Source organism: Lissotriton helveticus, chromosome 9, assembly GCF_964261635.1.
Source record: "Lissotriton helveticus chromosome 9, aLisHel1.1, whole genome shotgun sequence".
Taxonomy (NCBI): Eukaryota; Metazoa; Chordata; class Amphibia; order Caudata; family Salamandridae; genus Lissotriton; species Lissotriton helveticus.
Genome location: NC_136070.1, coordinates 1,170,760,417 through 1,170,780,766, shown reverse-complemented (window position 1 = coordinate 1,170,780,766; position 20,350 = coordinate 1,170,760,417). Strand labels below are relative to the sequence as shown.

The window sequence follows — 20,350 nt, the reverse complement described above, 5'->3', positions numbered from 1 at the left end:
AATGTGTATATTGCATCACTAATCTAAATTCAGGAGTTGCGTGTGTCTGCATTCAGATGGAACGCATCCTGGCAGTTCAGGATGGACTGTATCTATTGGAGCAGGCCCAAAGCTGATTTGCATATGGTTGGTTCCTGTCTGATGTAGTGTTGTGTTAAAAAAAGATAGACTGGATTTTGGCACAGAACAATTACCAATGACTGAGATTAATTCAAGCAATCCATTAATCGCCTTTTTGGTGTTTTTTGTCTCATCCACCAGCTTTGCACATAGGTAAAGATTTGGCCTCATCTGATGCAACATATGTCAAGTCATCAGGAATCTGGGAACTCTCTCTACGTAAACCAGAGAAAAGGTCCCTAGTAGCACTCTAAAATGAAGAGCTACTCTAGGGGTATGTGTATGAAGGCGTTCGCACTGCCGTAAATCTAACAACTTACATACTGATTCCTTTCTCTCAAGTGACTGACATTGTCAGCATCAGGACCAAAATTCCATGGTGGCATCAAGAGTGTGTCAGCTCTGGCCTGCACTAGGACATTCTCTGCATGAGCCTACTAGTGCATTCACACAGAAACAGGTTACACGTCATGTACAAATACATCAATAAGGTGCTGGCCAACATATTCAGGTTAAGAGAAAATCAGGACAATGTACAAATGTGCTGATTCCACCCCATACAAGCATCTCATATGCAGACATTTACGCTATAAATCTCAGGATGGGTAGACAAATACATCATGAAGGGTTGCACCAAGAACACATTTGTAACTTCAGTCAATAGAGCAAACAATGGCCGATTAGTACCGATTCATGGCTCGTATTCACAGTGTGATCTGATTTTTCACTTTTCCAGACAATTCTTGGTCATTTAACACACAGCATGCTAACGACAGAACCTTGGCTCAATAACTGGCAATGATCATTTAGAATATTATTACCTTACTTAATAACATATATAATTGGCTGAGTCCGAATGCTCAAGTTGCATCTTAGTAAATTAACAATTTCTCATTTCCGTAACACCGTGGAACGATCAGTGTATATTCCACTGAAAGTCACCTGGGATCTTATTACAGAAAATATTTCAAGGTAGCCACAAAAACGTAGACGTTGGTGTTCTAGGCAAGTGCGCCCATTTGGCTGTGTCAACGTTTTTTTCACTTATCACTCTTCTCTTTTGCTAGGAGCGGTGCATTAAGTGTGTGCACGCATGCCAAGATACAGCCTAAAACAATCCATGTGGCCAGACTACAAAAATCCCGTCTGTCAGATGCAAGAATTATCGCATCCTATAAAATCCAACACCACGGTGCTAGAAAAGTATCGAATGAGATAGTGATCACCTGATCCAATATTAGCCCACAAGAATGGTGGAGAAGATCAACATTAAGATGTAACTGCATCAAAATCCATGTGTCACGTATTTATTGGCCATTTATCATCTATAAACGTCCGCCAGGTTTGACCAGTTGATAATTAACAGGGGTAAATATATCTCACCTGGTAACTGCAGGGTGTGATAAACATTGTATCACATATCAATGTTACACAGGCACTAACAGGGCAAGAGATCCCGATTTACCCAGACACTAATCATCAGTCCCAATGTCTTCCAATACAGAGTGAGATGTGTTGTGTTAATGTATTTTAGCATGGTTAAAGGTGTATTAAAATTCTGGATTACAGTATGACAATGATGTTTCATGCGGTTTAGGACGGTCAGTGTGCATTATGTATAAGTGCCAAATTAGTGCAACTGTTTTTGCTGACTCAATTGGGCTAGTTAGCTTGCTGAAGCCTTGATACATGGTTCTAGCGCCCTCTGGGCATGGGTTGCAATTAATATGCCCCCATAAAAAGTAATTAAATAAATAAATAAGGCTTCTTAATGATAGTTGCATCTCCTTGGTGAGGGTACCCCCCCCCCCAAAAAGCAAGTGCCAAAGTCTACGCGGCAGTAGGTCGAGCATCTATAGGCACTGCAGCTATGAGCAGTGGTTAAACCTACAACAAATGTAAACACCACATTCTCTTTAGAGATTATACTGAACAAGCAGAATAGAGCTTGTAGCCCGTCGCTTGTCCTGCTGATAAATACACAGTTATGTAAATAACGAGTGCTGTACAGAGGTCATACATCCAGCAAATAACCACTCACATGCTTAAAGGAACTGTGTGGAGCTGCTGTGGTCCCAGTGTCCTCAAGATAGTCATCCCAGATGAACTCCACTTCTTCCACACCAGACCCAGCATCTGGAACACAAAAACAACAAGCAGTTAAGAGACAAATACCCAGGATAGTCAGAAGTAGAGGAAGTAAACAAAGCATCACAAAACGTCTGCGTTTTTCATTTTAACTGAACCTTAATAATCAGAAAGAAATGTGTGAGTCGCCGCCTCAAAGTCAAATTTGGTTTTTTGTTCACCCATAAGAAACGTATGTGATTCACGTTATTGCATACAACATTTTAATGCATCTTTCTTGTATTCAAGCACACTATAGTCAGTCACAAAATCCCTTTAGATGTACTTTCCCCAAAAATTATTTTTTTTAAGTAATAATAAGTTGTTTTCGGTAACACGTATTCCCCTGCTTTAGACATAATTTCAGAACACACATAAAACACTATTCGGCTCTTTGGCTCAAGAAGTAAGATGTCTGCATCTGAAGATACATTTATTTAGGAGCTCTTCTCTCCTCCTTCTAAACTCCTACTAAGTGCAGGGCCATCGGGTTTTCATCGATTCCGTATTGAGCATAAAACTAAAAGGTATCCCTCACTTTTGCTTTCCCTCAATCCTGAGGCCCCCACCCTCTTTCAAAAAGAGTGACATAGAATGAAAATGTCAAGCTACACTACAGTACAATCCAGACCTAATTATTTTTGTCAGTGTGATGCAGATTCAGTTGCATATGAATTATCTCTACTGAACCCCTCCCTAAGGACCCCAATCCCCTCTCCTGAAGCACAGAGTTGGGCAGGTGGGATTTTTGGAGACAACAGCATCACTCCCTAGCAGACGTGTAGAAGAAAACGTCTAAGCAACATTCTGTACGCATATTTAAAACTGAAACGCCAGTGATTGTACCAGGACCTGGGCCCGGCATCACCCTCCTGTGCTGCACTTATGCACGTTACACTTCCGCCCCCAGGGGCCGGTGCAGAAGAGACGCTCAACCACGAAACACCACAAGCCGGCAAATGACAACACGAACTCCCTCCTTTCTCACACAGGGTGGCTACAATATCGAGAGATATGAGATGGGTGCTGACCATGGACGTCTCCAGCCTAAACTCACGCCCCCTACTGGGGGTGCACTCACATTTTGCTCTCTCCGTGCTGGCCTCCCTTGTGTAGTTACTGGCCCCTACCTCCCATTTACTAGCATGGTTGGTCAGCACTTTTATTTGAGAAAAAAACCTAGGCAAATGAAAATATGCATTCATGTGCAGGCATGGTATATACGCAGCAAACAATTTACTTCCACCATATCAAATCAAATAGCATGCATGACTAGTTATATTGCTGATATCAAATTATTTTTAAATATTATAAATTATCACATTAAAAGAGATGATCGATAGTTTTCTATATACAAAACACAATTGTTTTCTACAATATCCTATATTGCAATAAATACAAAGAATGATGCACATTTAGTTATACATTTATAGATTTGTTTTCTTCTTTTTTCTGTATATTTAAATGTGCATTCCATTAAATAATCAATAAGTCAACACTTTTATTCCTTTTTTCACAAACCTGCTCTGACAAGGATAACATGCACAAACTCTCAAAAGGGCATTCCATTTAGTTGGGCATCACTGTGCACACAACAGCTCACTTTAGTAATAACACACTACATACATTTGTATGTGTTATTTGAGACTTCAATGCATTTGGTAAATGTGATTGCAATTTGCACACCAACTTTTACTGGATTAATTTGCAAGCTCACCTATGTATTAATAGGTCAGTTCACCAAATACAGAATCCCTATGGGTCGCGATTCAGCCTACCTCATAAATATTAAAGTGGTTGGTCGCAAATTGTGACCCACTATGATTGGCTACAATCCCAGATATGTTAGCTTCTTGGGGTCAGCAGATCACTGTGCCTGTGATTGCTTTTCAATAAAGTAATCTTTTTTATTTTCATTAAATGAAGCCCATATAACAAGAAACATTTTATGTTTTACAAACATGTTTTATTAGTGAGTAGTGGTCCTGTGGACCGACCACTGTCTTCTCCTAAAAATGTACAACAAAAAAAGGTGAGCGGCAGACCAAGGTCCTACACATCCAGTCCTTATGTACTGTATATTCTAGGGTGGTGCAGTCACTGCCCACACCCGCTGGCCGGAGGTGTCAGAAACCGTCGTTTATTCAAAGAAAACGGAAGGTGCACACGTTGCGGAGTCAAGAGGCAGCAGTCAAACTATTTTCCAAAACTACTTCTTTTTATTTCAATAAATCTTTAAAACTGGCACACAGCCAACGCGTTTCGTTCCCGTTTTTTTTGCCAGTGGGGACTTCATCAGGGCTTTTTTATATGATCTTGAGAAGAAATAATAACGATTAGCGATATCAATAGTACTCTGTGTTTCCAACCTCTAATATATGTCAAAAATTCTTTTGAGGAAGAGACTTCAATAGGCGCAGTAATATCGGTGCTGCCAGTCTTTGAATATTCTGCTAAAAATGTGTTTCTAAACATTCTTAAATGGGGGTAGGGGCCCCTAAGGGATGCTTTCCGATTTGCAAACGGGTTACCACATCCACTGAAGCGGCGGAAGAATGATAATGTTTTGAGACTGGATTTCATTCGCAAAACATTAATACATATAAGGAATCTGAATTTGGAAGGGACAGCTGTTTAACACGCCTCTTCCAAATAGCAATTTGTAACGGTTTATTAAACCTATGTAACGATATGGCAAACATTTTCCAAACTGATAAATGGGCTTCGTACATTTTAAAAATGATTTTAGAATTCGGAAACCCTTCGGATTTACCGAATCAGAGGGTTTTCAAATGCTAAAAGCATTGGTACATGAGGCTCATAATTCTGTATCAACACTTACCAAACCACTCACCGCTAAGTTACACCGTACATATTAAGAGCACAACAAACTACATAAAAATAGAGGCCTTAACATACATCCAAGGCAGCACAAATATATACCGATTGTCTATTATGGCACCCAATGGCTCTTGTTACCATGAACAGTCTTACACACATGTACTTCTGCCGGTAAATAAACATGCTAACTATCCTAGAAGGCATGTAATCTCTGAATTGCCCGTTTGTCTCACCCATAACACATCAAGAACATTCCCCGAGAACTCACTGAAGTAGACAGATTCACCCAACACAGAAACCTAACCAGTCACGTTGCTGTAGGCACATTTTAATGAACTGAGCAACATCGGAATCTAGGAAACATTTGGGAAATCGGATGTATGACGTTACAACGCAGGCTATTACAACGCCTGCCTTTACAACGCGGTTTTTACATCGCAATCCATTACAACGCATAGTGCTTTTGGGTGTTGGATAGTGAATAGTTTAATTTACTATTCCAACTCCAGTCCCCGTGGACACTAGGGAAGGTGTTGGATAGTAAATTAAACGTATTCCCTATCCTAGAGCGCCCCCCAATCAATCAATCAATCAATCAAAGCATTTATATAGCGCACTACTCACCCGGAGGGTCTCAAGGTGCTGGGGGAGGGGGTCCGCTACTGCTCGAACAGCCAGGTCTTGAGCTGCTTCCTGAAGGTGCGGTGGTCTTGGGTCAGGCGGAGGTGGGTCGGAAGGGAGTTCCAAGTCTTGGCGGCCAGGTAGGAGAAGGACCTTCCTCCTGTGGTGGCTCTTCGGATGCGGGGGACGGCGGCGAGGGCGTGGCTGGTCGATCGAAGCTGGCGTTTGGGAGCGTAGAAGTTGAGGCGGCTGTTGAGGTATCCTGGGCCTTGGTTGTGTAGGGCTTTGTGTGCGTGGGTGAGGAGCCGGAAGGTGATTCTCTTGTTGACCGGGAGCCAGTGCAGGTCTCTCAGGTGTCCGGAGATGTGGCTGCGGCGGGGGATGTCCAGGATGAGTCGTGCTGAGGTGTTCTGGATCCGCTGGAGTCTCTTCTGGAGTTTGGCGGTGGTTCCGGCGTAGAGGGAGTTGCCGTAGTCCAGACGGCTAGTGACAAGGGCCTGGGTGACCGTCTTCCTGGTCTCGGTGGGGATCCATTGGAAGATCTTACGTAGCATGCGCAGGACGTTGAAGCACGACGAGGAGACGGCGTTGACTTGTCTGGTCATGGAGTGGGAGGAGTCCAGGATGAAGCCCAGGTTGCGAGCGTGGTCTGTTGGTTTGGGTGCGCTGCCCAGGGCGGGGGGCCACCAGGAGTCGTCCCAGGCGGAGGGTGAGGATCCCAGGATGAGGACTTCCGTCTTGTCCGAGTTCAGTTTCAGGCGGCTGTTCGACATCCACTTGGCTACGTCTGTCATCCCTTCGTGCAGGTTGGCTCTGGCGGTGGCGGGGTCGTTGGTGAGGGAGAGGATCAGCTGGGTGTCGTCGGCGTAGGAGATGATGTTGAGGTTGTGCTGGCGTGCGATGGCTGCGAGGGGGCTCATGTAGACGTTGAAGAGTGTTGGGCTGAGCGAGGAGCCTTGAGGAACGCCGCAGATGACTTCGGTGGCCTCCGATCTGAACGGGGGGAGGCGGACTCTCTGTGTCCTTCCGGCGAGGAAGGAGATGATCCACTCCAGTGCCTTCTCCTGGATTCCGATGTTGCTGAGGCGCTGCACGAGGGTGCGGTGGCAGACGGTGTCGAATGCCGCGGAGAGGTCCAGGAGGATGAGGGCCGCTGTTTCTCCGTTGTCGAGCAGGGCTCGGATGTCATCGGTAGCTGCGATCAGGGCGGTCTCGGTGCTGTGGTTGGCCCGGAAGCCAGACTGCGAGAGGTCGAGGGAACCGTTCGTCTCGAGGAAGGCAGCGCAATGCGTTGTAATGGTTTGCGTTGTAATGACCGCGTTGTAATGGTAGTGCGTTGTAAAAGTTTCGTTGTACAGGTTGTTTACCCGGGAAATCATTTGTGGATTACAATGTTTATAACAAGGACAGAGAAAGGTTTGTTATTGAGTTAATGGTTCCATGAGCACAGCATTGCAACTGTGTCCAGGGGTGTGATGGGCCCACTGCACCCTAATTCTGATGGTCTTACACTGCCCAATCAATATCAGAGACATTTCTCTTGCATTGGGGTTCATGGCAGCCTTGTAACGCCACTGCGCAGTTTGCACACTCAATTTATCAAACACTTTTAGCTCGAAAGTGAAATGCTGCAAGCACAGGCATTAAGCACAACCTCAGTATAGAAAGGTTGAGCACTCAGATCCTAATCAAACGGTGTAAATCCATACTGCCAATATCGGCAACACTCCCCATCTTTCCCACAGCAATATCTTGGAGAAATAAACAGACAAGACACATTCTTTGTGGAAAAAATTGCTGCAGGTTTATTTGCATAACAAATATGCCAACATGGTGGGTTATCTTACCGGCGATGCCTGGGCAGGCAGCTCCTCGCCGCCTGCCCACCTGATGAGCCGAATAACACCGTGGCCAACCCTTTTAGGAGGGCCCTATTTGTGGGCCCGGGTAGCCCTGCACTTTAAAGAGTAATCAATTTTGATACTGAAGAAGCCTCGATACAGACAATCCAGTTGTTAAAAACAAAACCTTGAAGATTAAAACATATAACTTTATGATAGATTCCCTACTCGCATGGTTCCAACTAGACAACCCTGCATCAGCATGCTTCATTTTCAATTTACCAGAAACTTGGAACAGGCGTGCGTGCTCGGTCCCACGTAGTCCGAGGTAAACTTAACTATTTAATTTCTTTACATAAGGTTGAGGTCATCAAACACATTCATCGCATATAAGGTGTTATTAGAAGATGCCGTCAGTTGACTGCTACAGTTAATTACTTGTACGTACCCACCCAAAACATACCACTCCTTTCAAGCGTGCGCCGCTTTCCCCAATTACTGTTCTGCAAAGGAGGCAACTTTAACCATGACACACGCACGCCGCCGTTTGATGTTGCCAAGGACGTAAGTACGTAAAAAAAAAAACACCAAGACGCTACTTCAGCCTGCTCTATTTACAGCAGCTGCTACCATTAAATGCCGGGTGACGAAACACAACTAAATACAGGGGCTCTGGTAGAATCAAACATGACAACTGTAGCATCATGTTAGAAGGTGGCCTGAAGATAATTAGAGCGAAGAATGAAAACAACATTTTCGCACGTGTAGCAGGAAGCGTTCGTCTTTGCTGGGCGTGTGAGATGCTTAACAAAGCCTATGATTTGACAGCACTGAGGAGAGGAATGTATTCTGAGAATAGCAGGTGCCGAGTGATTTCTGGCTTCCCGGATGTCAGCCTGACCCTGTTCCTCTCGCGGTAGGCTTGGCTTCAAGTCACTTCTAATTACTGGACCCGCGTGAAAGACTTCCTTCTACCTTGTCAGATTATCACACAAATGGTTCAATACAGGCCTGTGACGTCATGCATGAAAATCACTCAAGTCCTGCAGGGGTCCACGCAAGAACCAGGTAATGACTGACCATAAAATGTTGTACTGTTGTAACAAACAGGAGAAAATGTCATACGAACCAGCAGTCCCAGGCTTGCCAATTAGCCTGCACAATATGTACAAATTACGTAATTAATTCACATGCTGTGGTAGTCTGTGGCTTGCAAGATAACTAGGTTACTAGCCTAACTACTTCCGGTTTCAATTGTAAATATGGCTGCAAAGTGGCCCAATTTTGTCCCTTCCTGATTTTTCAGTTCTCACTTGCGGGATTCTGGGATTTGCAGTTTCTGTATACTACGATATGACGAATGACTGAAGGTGCTTCTTACGACGTGGAGCCAGCTAGCAACCCTGACTTTCAATGTCAATTTCTAATGTACAGAACATAGGGCCATATGTATGAACATATTTTCCCATAGACACAGAATGGGTAAAACGCTTTGATACATCTGTCCCATAGTTCTTAAACATTATTGGACTCTGGGAGCAGGTTTTCACACTTGACTAGGACGAATTCCACATTATGCTTTCCAGAGAAAAAATACAAAGTAAGACCAATGTCGGAGTTTGTTTTGTGAGGGAAAACACTATTCTAGTATTCGTTCAGCTTTGTATACCAGTTGCAAATTAATGACTACCAGAATACAAAGAAAAAACACGAATTGCAGGAGCTAGTTGTGAATAGTCCTGAGAAAACAGAGTTTGCTTCATATGTACAATCGACGTGTTCTTTCCAGGCTACAGGTTTACTTCTATTTGGGGTGTTAATACTAGTGATTTTAAATAAGCCATTCATGCACTTCTAACACGACCTACTGATCTTACAGAAAAGCTCCCACAGGTGGTTCTCGGCACACCTGTAGCCAGGACACCGTCAGGATGCAGACTAAGAAGTGTCCGAAAAGTAAAAACAAGACAACTAGCCTTTTTCATCTATGCACCCATGATCAGAAACAACATCCCCATATATATCACTACTGCCCCAAAACTGCTCCAAGTTAGGAAAGGGCTGAATAGTGAGCTCTTTAAATACCACTACACCACAATGTATGAACCACCCACAACCCAGCTCCCTCTCCTGTCACTCACTGTCTCAAGTCCACTTTTCTTTGACCCTGTACAGTGCCTTGCTGTTTTTGGCCAGGTTTGTGTTATAGAAATGCCATAAGCATACTTATATATATGTACATATATGTGATTGATACTGTGGTTACTTGTATATGCAAAGACACAAACAATTGCATTGAAAACCTGAGATATTGTTTTCTTAAAGCACTGCAAATGGACCTCACTTGTCATGTTTGTAAAAGAAAAATAACACTTTGGACAAAGAGTAAACTGTGCATCTAGACCCCTTATTTTCATAAAATGATAATCACACATGAGACTTTGTACAACCCTTATATAACATTTACCACCTTATCCTGCCGGGTTTACCCTTTTTTGTTAAAAAAAAAACGAGTTCTCTCTTTATTCAATGGGCAGTAAATGTGACAAAAAATTGTGGACCCTTCCTAAAAGGAGGCAAATATAACTGTTACATCGATCTCATAGTTTGGTGTGGTTAATGCAGGTTTCGTTTTCAGCTATTGTGAAGACATCTTGAGGATGGATGGGAGCATGATTCATCTGCCTATTGAAACAGTGAGCTTTCATAACAATGGATGCAAGTGAGCATGTGTTTTTCTTCTGTTCTTTGAAATTACCGTTTCGTTTCAAAAACTTTTATTTCGGTCACTAGGACCATAAAACAAAACACAAACACAAAATAACATACATAATTAAGAAATTCATGCTGTGCTTAAAAACACTCCATATAGTAATACAATTTCTAATTTTAGATCACATCCAAAATTTTTACCAGACAGCTGGGGAGGAAGGAAGGGAGGCAGAAGAATGGGGCAGCAGGGAGGGATTATATCAATTAATATGATGCAAACGGCAACAGCTAGTGAAATAGCAGCAATATTTTAATAAATAATTTAAGAAATTACACTATTTACAATAAAATCAGATTCATCAAGAGTACTTATATATACACAGTGATATAAAAACAAAATCAGTATCTAGCAGAAACTGGTCACATGGTGATCACATTATACAAAAATGTACTGCTGATATGCATTTTATAATTTTTTACTCTTTTCAATAAAAGCCCATCTCCTTCGCCACATTGTATTTAAGTAACGTGAAGCAGCAAACACAATGGGTTTGGATGTATCGTATTTTGAAATCCAAAAATCCTCCCTGCAATGCTTGAAACCCAGATTCCGACAAAGCTGTACAAGCCAGTAGCGCCTCGCTTTTTGATAACCGGGACAGAAAAATAAAACATGCATTTCTGTTTCCTCTTGTGTAATACATGCTGGGCATCCCTCATCTTTCTGCCCAGCCCATTTGTTAGTAACAGCAGGTACAGGTAAAGTGCTATATCTGAACTGGGCATACAATTTTCTTGCAACCATGGGAAGGATGTCATCCAGAAAAATTTCAAGTTCGTAGTTATCCTTCACTGCAAGAAACTGTGTTGTAAGGAAACCCAGTTTGGGATTTGTGTGCATGGCTTCGAGCTTTAGGGTGCGATAGGTCCTTGGTAATAGAGCACGGGGAACTTAGGGGCTAATAGCCCCTGGAGTGCTCCACAAAGATGGTTTACCTAGCTTTTCACACTCATGCTTCACATGGGCGAACCAAGGAACCCTTTTCAGCAAACCCGGGTAGGATAAAAGCTCATTTGTTTCAGCCTGGGAGGATACTAGTTCGGGGGTTGCCCAGAGTCTTCGTCAAAAGGTTAGGGGTTTTAGGGCGATCTCGTCTTCAATCGGCGAAAAACCCAAATCTAGTCGTAAAGGAATTAGCAGGGTACCTACTGGGAGACCCGTTATTTGTCTTGGAAATCTATTCTCGACTACAGCTAGGGTAGAGGAGGAACAGTGCCCCCATAGTTCTGCCCCATACAGAGTTGCTCCACGCACTTGAGCCCTGTATATTTCAAGCGCGGGACCAATGGGTTTAAAAGATGATTCCCTGGCTAGTTTGGCTATGCTCCCAGCAATCTGAGATAGCTTAAGCTTGGCTTTGGCTATTTGGGGTGCCCAGTGCATATCTTCTGAGAGGGTAACGCCGAGGTATTCAAAGACAGACACCCTTTCCAAACAGATTCCATTCAATTGTGGATTGGGGCGTGTTGTCTTAGGAGGATTGACAATCATAAATTTAGTTTTAGTAGTATTAATCGCCAGTCCCCCAGTGTTACAAAATGAAGAGAAACTGTCCAATAACCTCTGGATACCCATCGGTGTCTTTGATAAGAGTAGGATATCGTCAGCAAACTTCAGTGCTGCCACCTTGGTGTTTGCTAACTTTTCGGGCATTGTTGTTTGTGACCTCGCCAGAAGTGGGATTAGTGCATTGACAAAGAGGCAAAATAGCGTTGGTGCAAGCACACAGCCCTGTCTTACACCTCTGCCAACTGGGAGCCTGCTTGTTAGTCCTCCCCCCTTCCACATCTAACTTTAGCATAGGTGTCATCATGCAACTTGATCAGGATATCAAGTAGAGGCTGCCACCCTCCAATGATACTGTCTTCCAAGTGATTAGTTGGAATCTGAACACTTGGTCGAGTGTGGAGGTGTTTTTCCTGAATCCTGCTTGGTAGGGGCTGATGATGTCATTTTCTTCCAGCCAGCCTTGGATTCATTCCAATATTACCTGAGCAAACAGTTTTTGTGTGACGTCGATCAAACTGATCTGTCTATAGTTTGCGGGGTATAACGGGGAACCCTTTTTAAAAATTGGGACAATTTCCGCCCCGGCCCAGGTGTCAGGGATGGGCATGCCATGCATGATGGCATTGAATTGCACTAACAGATAGGGGCCCCAGATTAGCCGTTCTTTCCGGAACATATCTCCTGGGAGTTTGTCTAAGCCAGGTGCTTTTCCGGCTGGTAGTCTTTCTATTGCTAGGATAACCTCACGTAGTGTTATTCCTTCGTGGACATCATTTGCCTGTCTGCTCAATAGTACCGGTTGGACTTCTGCACATGCAGTTTGTGAGCAGAACGTGCCCCTAGGATCTATTTGGGGGTCCTGTTGCTGTAAATTGCTCAGTCCACACTTCAGCTAGCAAATTAGGTTCGCCGACAAGAGTACCCTCCTTGCAACTAGTTCTTACTATTGACCAGAATGCTTTCATGTCTCGAGACAGTAAGGCAGATTTAATGTTTAGCCATTTATTTTCTTCCAAGGACAGCTTTGCACTAGAGACAACTTCTTGTAGTGAGCCCGTCTGCTTTTTATCAATAGCTTTTCTTCCCCTTTAATAGCCACCAACAACGCTGTCTTGGCCTTACGACATTCATCATTATACCACGTATGTGGTGAATCCTTTGGTTTTTTTTGGGCAACTAATGGGATTTAAAATATTAGCTAGATTATCTATAAGCTGGTTATGGAGTGTTGCAACCGAATATAAATGATCTGGATTAGTTCCATCAACCCTAAGCATACTCAATTCCTGCAATATCGGGATAACCATTTCATACAGCTCTATCAGTTTCTCCGGAGACTGTTTCATTGCCCCCCATTTTATCCTTCTCCTCTTGTTGGTCAGGATTAACCTGTCATCAGTCGGGGTCTCACTAAGGGGGGATATACCTGAGTCTGGAACCCCTAAGGATAGTGACAAAGCATTATGGTCACTATCCACCCTTGGGATAACCTCAAAGTCCTTTACCCAGTGCCAGGAGCTGCACTCAACCAAAATGTAATCTCTTTGGGAGGCCTAGCCAGTTCTATTAAATGTGAGCCTACTTGGCCTATCTGAGGGAGGGAGTACGGCCGTTGCAATCCCTCAAGGAATGGGTTAGAGCAATGACATTAATTACTCTTCCTAGCTTTCAGGATGTCTTCTTTTTCTCAGTCTTCTTGGTAACCATTTAGCTTTTTAATATGTACCAATAAGTCGCTGGTTTGAAGACTTCTGTTAAAAGTCTTGTGGGCATAAGTACTATGAAGGAAGATACATGATTCTCTTAAGGACTGAAGTGTAATCTCGACTTAATGGCGATCTCTATGTGGAGTTGCTTAAAGTTGACGTTCAGTGCTCTTGTGAAGGATTTTCATAGGAAGCTGTGCTTTTCTTTCCTGTTCTTTCTTTTCTGTTAACTTTGAGTAGCAAGGTTGGCAAGCTGCAGGCTTTAGTAGTTTATTCTGCATACCACCGGCTGAATGGTGTAGTCAGTCCAGCTTGATGGCACTGTGATAGGAAGTGATTTGGGGTTTCCTACGTTACTAATGTAATTTCCTACGCATGTCATTCTTTTAAATATAAGAGAAGAAGTATGCAGTTCCTATATGAGAGTCTAGTTCTACCGGATGGTCAAGTCAAGGGGAGTGCTCCTTTTAGGAGCAAGGGTCCTCAAACACCCCAAGGGGTGTCATTCTTCATCATCAGGTAGCTCCACATTGGGCCTGCGCTGCAATGCCCAACGGGCCCCACACGGGGGCTCTTTGCCGGAGCTCTTCTCTTTTTGCCAATGTGAAGAGTGAGGTGTGGTGGGTGACTAAATGTGAGTACGATGGAGAAGGAATGTGCACTAAAAATAACAAAAGGAGTCCAAAGGTTGTTTAATCACTGTGCTCCTTTGTTAAAAACGAAAGTTGGGCGAGAGGTGGATATAATGGTCCAGTCCAGCTCAAGTTAGTATAAATTAAGGGTGAACATTAAGGGATGGTGAGTTAGTGTGTGTAGATAATTCCATACACTGCATACATCACATGGATATATATATAGTATACCTTCTGGGGGTAGGCCTAGGAAAAGGAAATAATATAGGAAGGAAGTGAAAGAATTAAAACAAGCATTTGCAATGCAATAGGTCTCGCATTTACACGAGTTTAAGCTATTGGCGTTGTAAATGACAATGCCTTTTATTTATGTTTTAAAAACGAAAACAGAAATAAAAGGCATTGTTGTTTGCAATGTCAATAGCTCAAACTCACGTAAATGTGAGATCTATTGCATTGCAAATGTTTTTTTTTTAAATGATCCCTGTCAATGGTGATGGAGGATTCCAGCAAGGGTGACTTTAAATAGGAGTGTTCATGAACACAGCAGATGTTATCAAATCAAGCAGACAAAATGGAGTGCCTCGTTTAGGAAGCACATATAGCAAAGATGCACCTCAGACAAACCTTCTAAGCCATAGGTAGTGTTTGGTAATTACCAGAAATATCAAAGTAGGCGCTCCTGGGCCCATAGTGGCATAACATATGGTTAATAAAAATGGGTCTTTGGGAGTATAACTTTAAGGCAGTAAGCTGAAAACATGGTATGGACTGGGTATATGATCGTCCTGCCACTTCTTGCTTCCCAGAAATTCCATGTCTGTCCTATAGCGTTAAATGGCATAGGATGGCCTTAGCTGACACCTGTTCTACCCTATGAACTGATTTCTCACCTCAGCTCTACTCCTGGCATAGTCTAAACAAGCCTATGCTTTACCCATGCTCAAAACACCATCCATAAACACTAAAATTATGTCAAATTACTGAAATGTTTCCCAGTTTGGCCAAATGGGAAACACTGCCATTTTACATATACACAGGTCTTTCCTAAAGTTGCCTTCACTTTTACATGATGGCTTCTGCCACACGTTTGTATCAGTAACAGTCTGGATTAGTTTCTTGTAAACTATACTCGCTTACAGAATAAACTTTGTAAGAACCCTATCATGCTAATTTGACACAATGTACAAGGTTTATACATATCTTGTGCAAATGTGCTTGTTCTTTTCGTACATAATGGCGACATAGCTATCAATAACACATAAACAATGGCAGCCTGATCAAGATTTCGGCACAAGGCAAAGATGCTTTTTATTAGAAATACACATCCCTTTCCAGGTGTTGTCACTGGCAAGGTCTCTAAATGCAGATGGTTAGGCCTAGCAGCCTACTCATTTATCTACGAGGGGTGTTCAGCCCATGACCATGACGGAGACCTACACTCTTTCCCTTCAGGTAACAGGGGTTGGATCATCCAGTACATGGAATCTTGGCAGAAAACACACACACACCCTAGACACTTAGGATAGGGGACACATAGTAAGGGTACGCCCGATGTCTATATTGTTTTATATGCTTGTATACATACATTTTTGTAGCACAATGGTGGAACTGTTTATTCTGTTCAATGTCCTGATACTTTTAGCCCCTTCGCTGCGGGGCTGTTCACCCCGCTGTGCTGGGGGGTGGCGCAAAGCGCCCCGGTGCTCATGACGAACTCAGCTCGTCATGAGCTACGGCGCTCCGGTGCTCATGACGTGCTCAGCTCGTCATGGCCACACCCGTTCCAATGGATCGCTCAGCACTGCAGGAGAATCAGCCCAGCATGTGAGCGTTCCATTGAACGGGCGCGGTCATGACGAGCTCAGCTCGTCATGAGCACCGTAGCGCCGTAGCTCATGACGAGCTGAGCTCGTCATGAGCATAGAAGAGGTTAATAACTCATTTGCTTCTGTCTGTTGATCATTGCAGCACATATATTTTATATAAGAATTACAATGGTTCAATAAATATTGAAAACGTTAGACTGTGTATTACTTGTACATTTCTCTGAGAAGAAGAGAGCACGGGTGACTGAGCAAAAGAGTTCTAGATCTGTTACCACGATTCCTGGGGGATCAGGGTTGTCATGTTCAATGGTTGCAGAACCAATTACTACCTGTCTAGGTGTAAAGTACTTATGGTTGCACTGTGAGCTAGCTGGCCTATAGGACGACATATCCTGCATGGAATCAGTCTGGCACCATCCCAATGGTTATGCTGTCCACAGAAGCACAGTTCCTTCGGTAGGGTCGAAACTACATGACTTTACAGGCTCATTCTACTGCCTCTGTTTGCTTCTAAAATCTTGGGGGGGAAAAACTAAATTAATGACTAATTCCTACAAATTCACCATCTGCTGGGTAACTTCCAATGTGGATTCAGGCCACTAAATAGCACAGAGTCCACCTTTCTTGTAGGCACTGAATAGAAGTGTTCCATCCTGGACTGTAAAGGTTAATCCACCCTTACCTCCTTCGATCACTGACACAATATTGTCAAAAATATCGAAACAAAATATTGTTTGGTATAATATTGTGATCCTATACTTATAATTATAAGTACAAACATATTGGGAAAAAATAACATTGATAGTGATATTAAAAAAGACAAAAATATAGAGTAGTAAATGTTAAATATTTTTTGTCAATTAAATATATCCCACTCATATACTTATCGAAACAGACGTGTTTATATCTATATATGTGTTTATATATTAATATAAATATATATATAGATAGTGTAACAATTTAAAAAAACTTTATTTTGCATATTATTTTACATTGTATTACTTTTTAAAACATACAAACTCATTTAAAATATTGAAATGAATATCAAATTAATATCTCAAATACATATTTCTTAATTATATCACCCTATACATATAAACATACACAATAAAAAATCTAAGAACTTATAATATACACAATAACACATTCACGAAAGATAAACATTACAAACAAATGTAAAATAAAAACAATGTTAAACACAAAAAATATAACAATGTTATAAGCTCCATTTAACCAACATGATTAAAATTAATTGAGTCTAGCAATACTAAATATACAATTCGCACTCTAGCTTGTGCAGTGGTAGGGAAAGTGTTAGACTTCGGAGAAGTAAAATTTAATATTCACACTCCAGGCTGTGCAACAGCGTCGGATTTTAAAGAGGGGAAGTTTACTATTCCCACTCCAGTCTGTGCAACTGAAGGAAAAGCATTTGATTTTGGAGGGGTGAAATTTACTATTCTCACTCCAGTCAGCACAACAGTAAGGAAAGTTCTTGACTTTGGAGAGGTAAAAGTGACTATTTCTACTCCAGTCTGCAATAGTAGGGAAAGGTTGGATTTTCCACACAGGCCAACAGTAGGGAAATGAACAAACTGCATAGAGCTGAATTTTACTATCCCTACAGCAGTCTCAACAAGAGTAGGGAGAGTACTACACTTCAAACACATTACATATATAAGTAACACATGTATGTATAAAAAATATTAAAGTCATTCATCAGAAAGGAGGGAAGAGGAATTAAAGTCCATTCAGTTCCCCTGAATAGCATCTAAGGTAATCAATAAGTGGGAATGGACACTGGTATCTACCATAACCGTTGGTTATATTTGAAAACCCTCATAGACGCTTTGATTTAGACGATGCGGTGTATCTTTTTGTCCGCCCCTTATCTAGCATCATGGCGTAGTCATCGGGTAGTCAAATGACGTGCTGTGTGCCTGCCTCACCCGAGGCAACCTCTGGTAAGTGTAGAAGTGTCCAGGAATTTCAGGGACAACAACAGAGGAATAAAGAGTAGAGCAGTCAGAATAGGATGGTTAAAAAACAGTGTCACACCAAAACCAAAATTTATTTGTCAGGACAATACAAAAAAGAACAAAACTGGTAGTACTCACACAATTTGTGTCGTTTTCAATTATTGTATGAGACTCTCATACTGAAATTCCTTCGGTTTGAAACAATTTCTCCTCATCAGGGTGCAACCGAGCCGCAGTTAAAGTGGTCCGTGCCACGTGTAGGAAAATATTCACTCCTTGTGCTGACTCCAGGGGCAGAGTGAGTACTACCAGTTTTGTTCTTTTTTGTATTGTCCTGACGAAAGCTCCACAGACCCTGTTGGGCCCAGGAGAGCTGAAACATGTCGACCTATTTTTAGAGACATATGGTAATCCAGTAACTCGATTATCTAATATACCACAGTAATTTTTTAACTTCCAGTGCCCACCTCTTTAAAATAAATTTTGGTTTTGGTGTGACACTGTTTTTTAACCATCCTATTCTGACTGCTCTACTGTTTATTCCTCTGTTGTTGTCCCTGAAATTCCTGGACACTTCTACACTTACCAGAGGTTGCCTCGGGTGAGGCAGGCACACAGCACGTCATTTGACTACCCGATGACTACGCCATGACGCTAGATAAGGGGCGGACAAAAAGATACACCGCATCGTCTAAATCAAAGCGTCTATGAGGGTTTTCAAATATAACCAACGGTTATGGTAGATACCAGTGTCCATTCCCACTTTTTGATTACCTTAAAAAATATTAAACTCAATATAAAAAATATTATTTAACGTAAATATATGTAATAAAAAATAAAACAAAAATCTATTTATATACTTACTATACATTAAAATTATTATGAATTGATAAATAATTGTCATTCAATTATTAATTAACTTCCCACGCTATACCCCTACAAATATAGTAGCCGGCACCTAAAATATAACTTAAAAGATAAGTATTCCATTATTTACATATTTAAAATTAAATAATTGACAGTAATTAATTATTACTTTACTAGCTTCCTAGCCAAAACTCATACAAACCTAGTAGCCCGCAATTATAACTAAATGATGTATTCCACACTTTAAATATTTAAAATTCAACTACATAATTAATTTTAAAATAATTAATAATAAATTATGAATTACATAACTTTCCACCCTGCAAACCTAACATACCACAACTAAAATATAGTACAATAATTCAGTATTCCATATTTTACATAATGGAGTAAGCTTTTATATATCGCCACACTGCGGCTCGGGTTTCTGACACTCTCTGTGCTCTGGGCAGAGCGGGGCATTGAGACGGCAGAGCCCAGCCATTTGAAACGCATTATTTCCTTAGTACCAAACCCACTCGCGGGCATAGATGTTTTCCAATTTCTTGAATTCATTGGCAGCAGCCTTTTGTAGACAAACAAAGCAGCCCAACGCGTTTCGGTCTATCCAAGACCTTGACCCGTTCTTTGCTCACGGGCTCCAATGCTGATCGGCAGAAACACCTAGGGGCCGATTCTGATCCTGGATTTTTATTTTCCATACAAATAGGATTTGTATTTTTTTCCATACAAATTGTAAAAGTCCCTTCCAACCCGTGTAGTACGATTCGTACGGGAAAAATACATACAGATCGGCCCGATCCTTACAAATCGGATCGGGAAAAGCTGTACGGCACGGACTTGTAAAAAAGACCATACAATTTGTAAAAAGGCTGTCCAACCCTTCGAGTATGATTCGTACCGGGTTGTCAGCATACGATTTGTATGGAAAATGGCCTGTATACGGGGAATGACTCGTACCGGGCAACGAAGTGAACCCCTATACGCCTCGTACTCTGGTATGACTCGTTCTGGGGGTATGACTCATACCGGGGTACGGGTCGTATAGGGGTATGAGGTGTACAGGGGTCCCCCCACATGCGAGGCATGTGTATGGTGCATACCCCAACATTGCGCATGTATGCACCGTACATACGCGATTTTGGGGTACGGTGCGTACATACGCGATTTTGGGGTACGATTTTGGGGTACAGTGCGTACATACGCGATTTTGGGGTATGGTGCGTACATACACGATTTTGGGGTATGGTGCGTACGTACGCGGTTTTGGGGTACGGTGCGTACATACGTGATTTTGGGGTACGGTGCGTACATACGCGATTTTGGGGTACGGTGCTTGTACGGTGCGTACACGACCAGTACCCCTTCATCGCATATGTACGCACCGTACCCCACTTTCAGTGTCATCCGTACGCACTGTACATACGCACCGTACCCCTGTATTCATGGGGTGTACGACGCATACATTAGGGGGTCTGTCTCGTACTGTTTTCGGGGCGTACAAG

The 20,350-nt window shown here is 42.3% G+C and overlaps 1 protein-coding gene across 1 annotated transcript in view; it reads right to left on the bottom strand.

The window, feature by feature from the left end:
- The window catches only part of SFMBT1 (Scm like with four mbt domains 1), a 478,713-nt gene that overhangs the window by 255,299 nt on the left and 203,064 nt on the right, over nt 1–20,350 (bottom strand). The window contains exon 4 of the mRNA XM_078661640.1: nt 2,162–2,256. Coding sequence (XP_078517766.1) covers nt 2,162–2,256 — 95 coding nt within the window. The remainder of the gene's footprint in view (nt 1–2,161; nt 2,257–20,350) is intronic.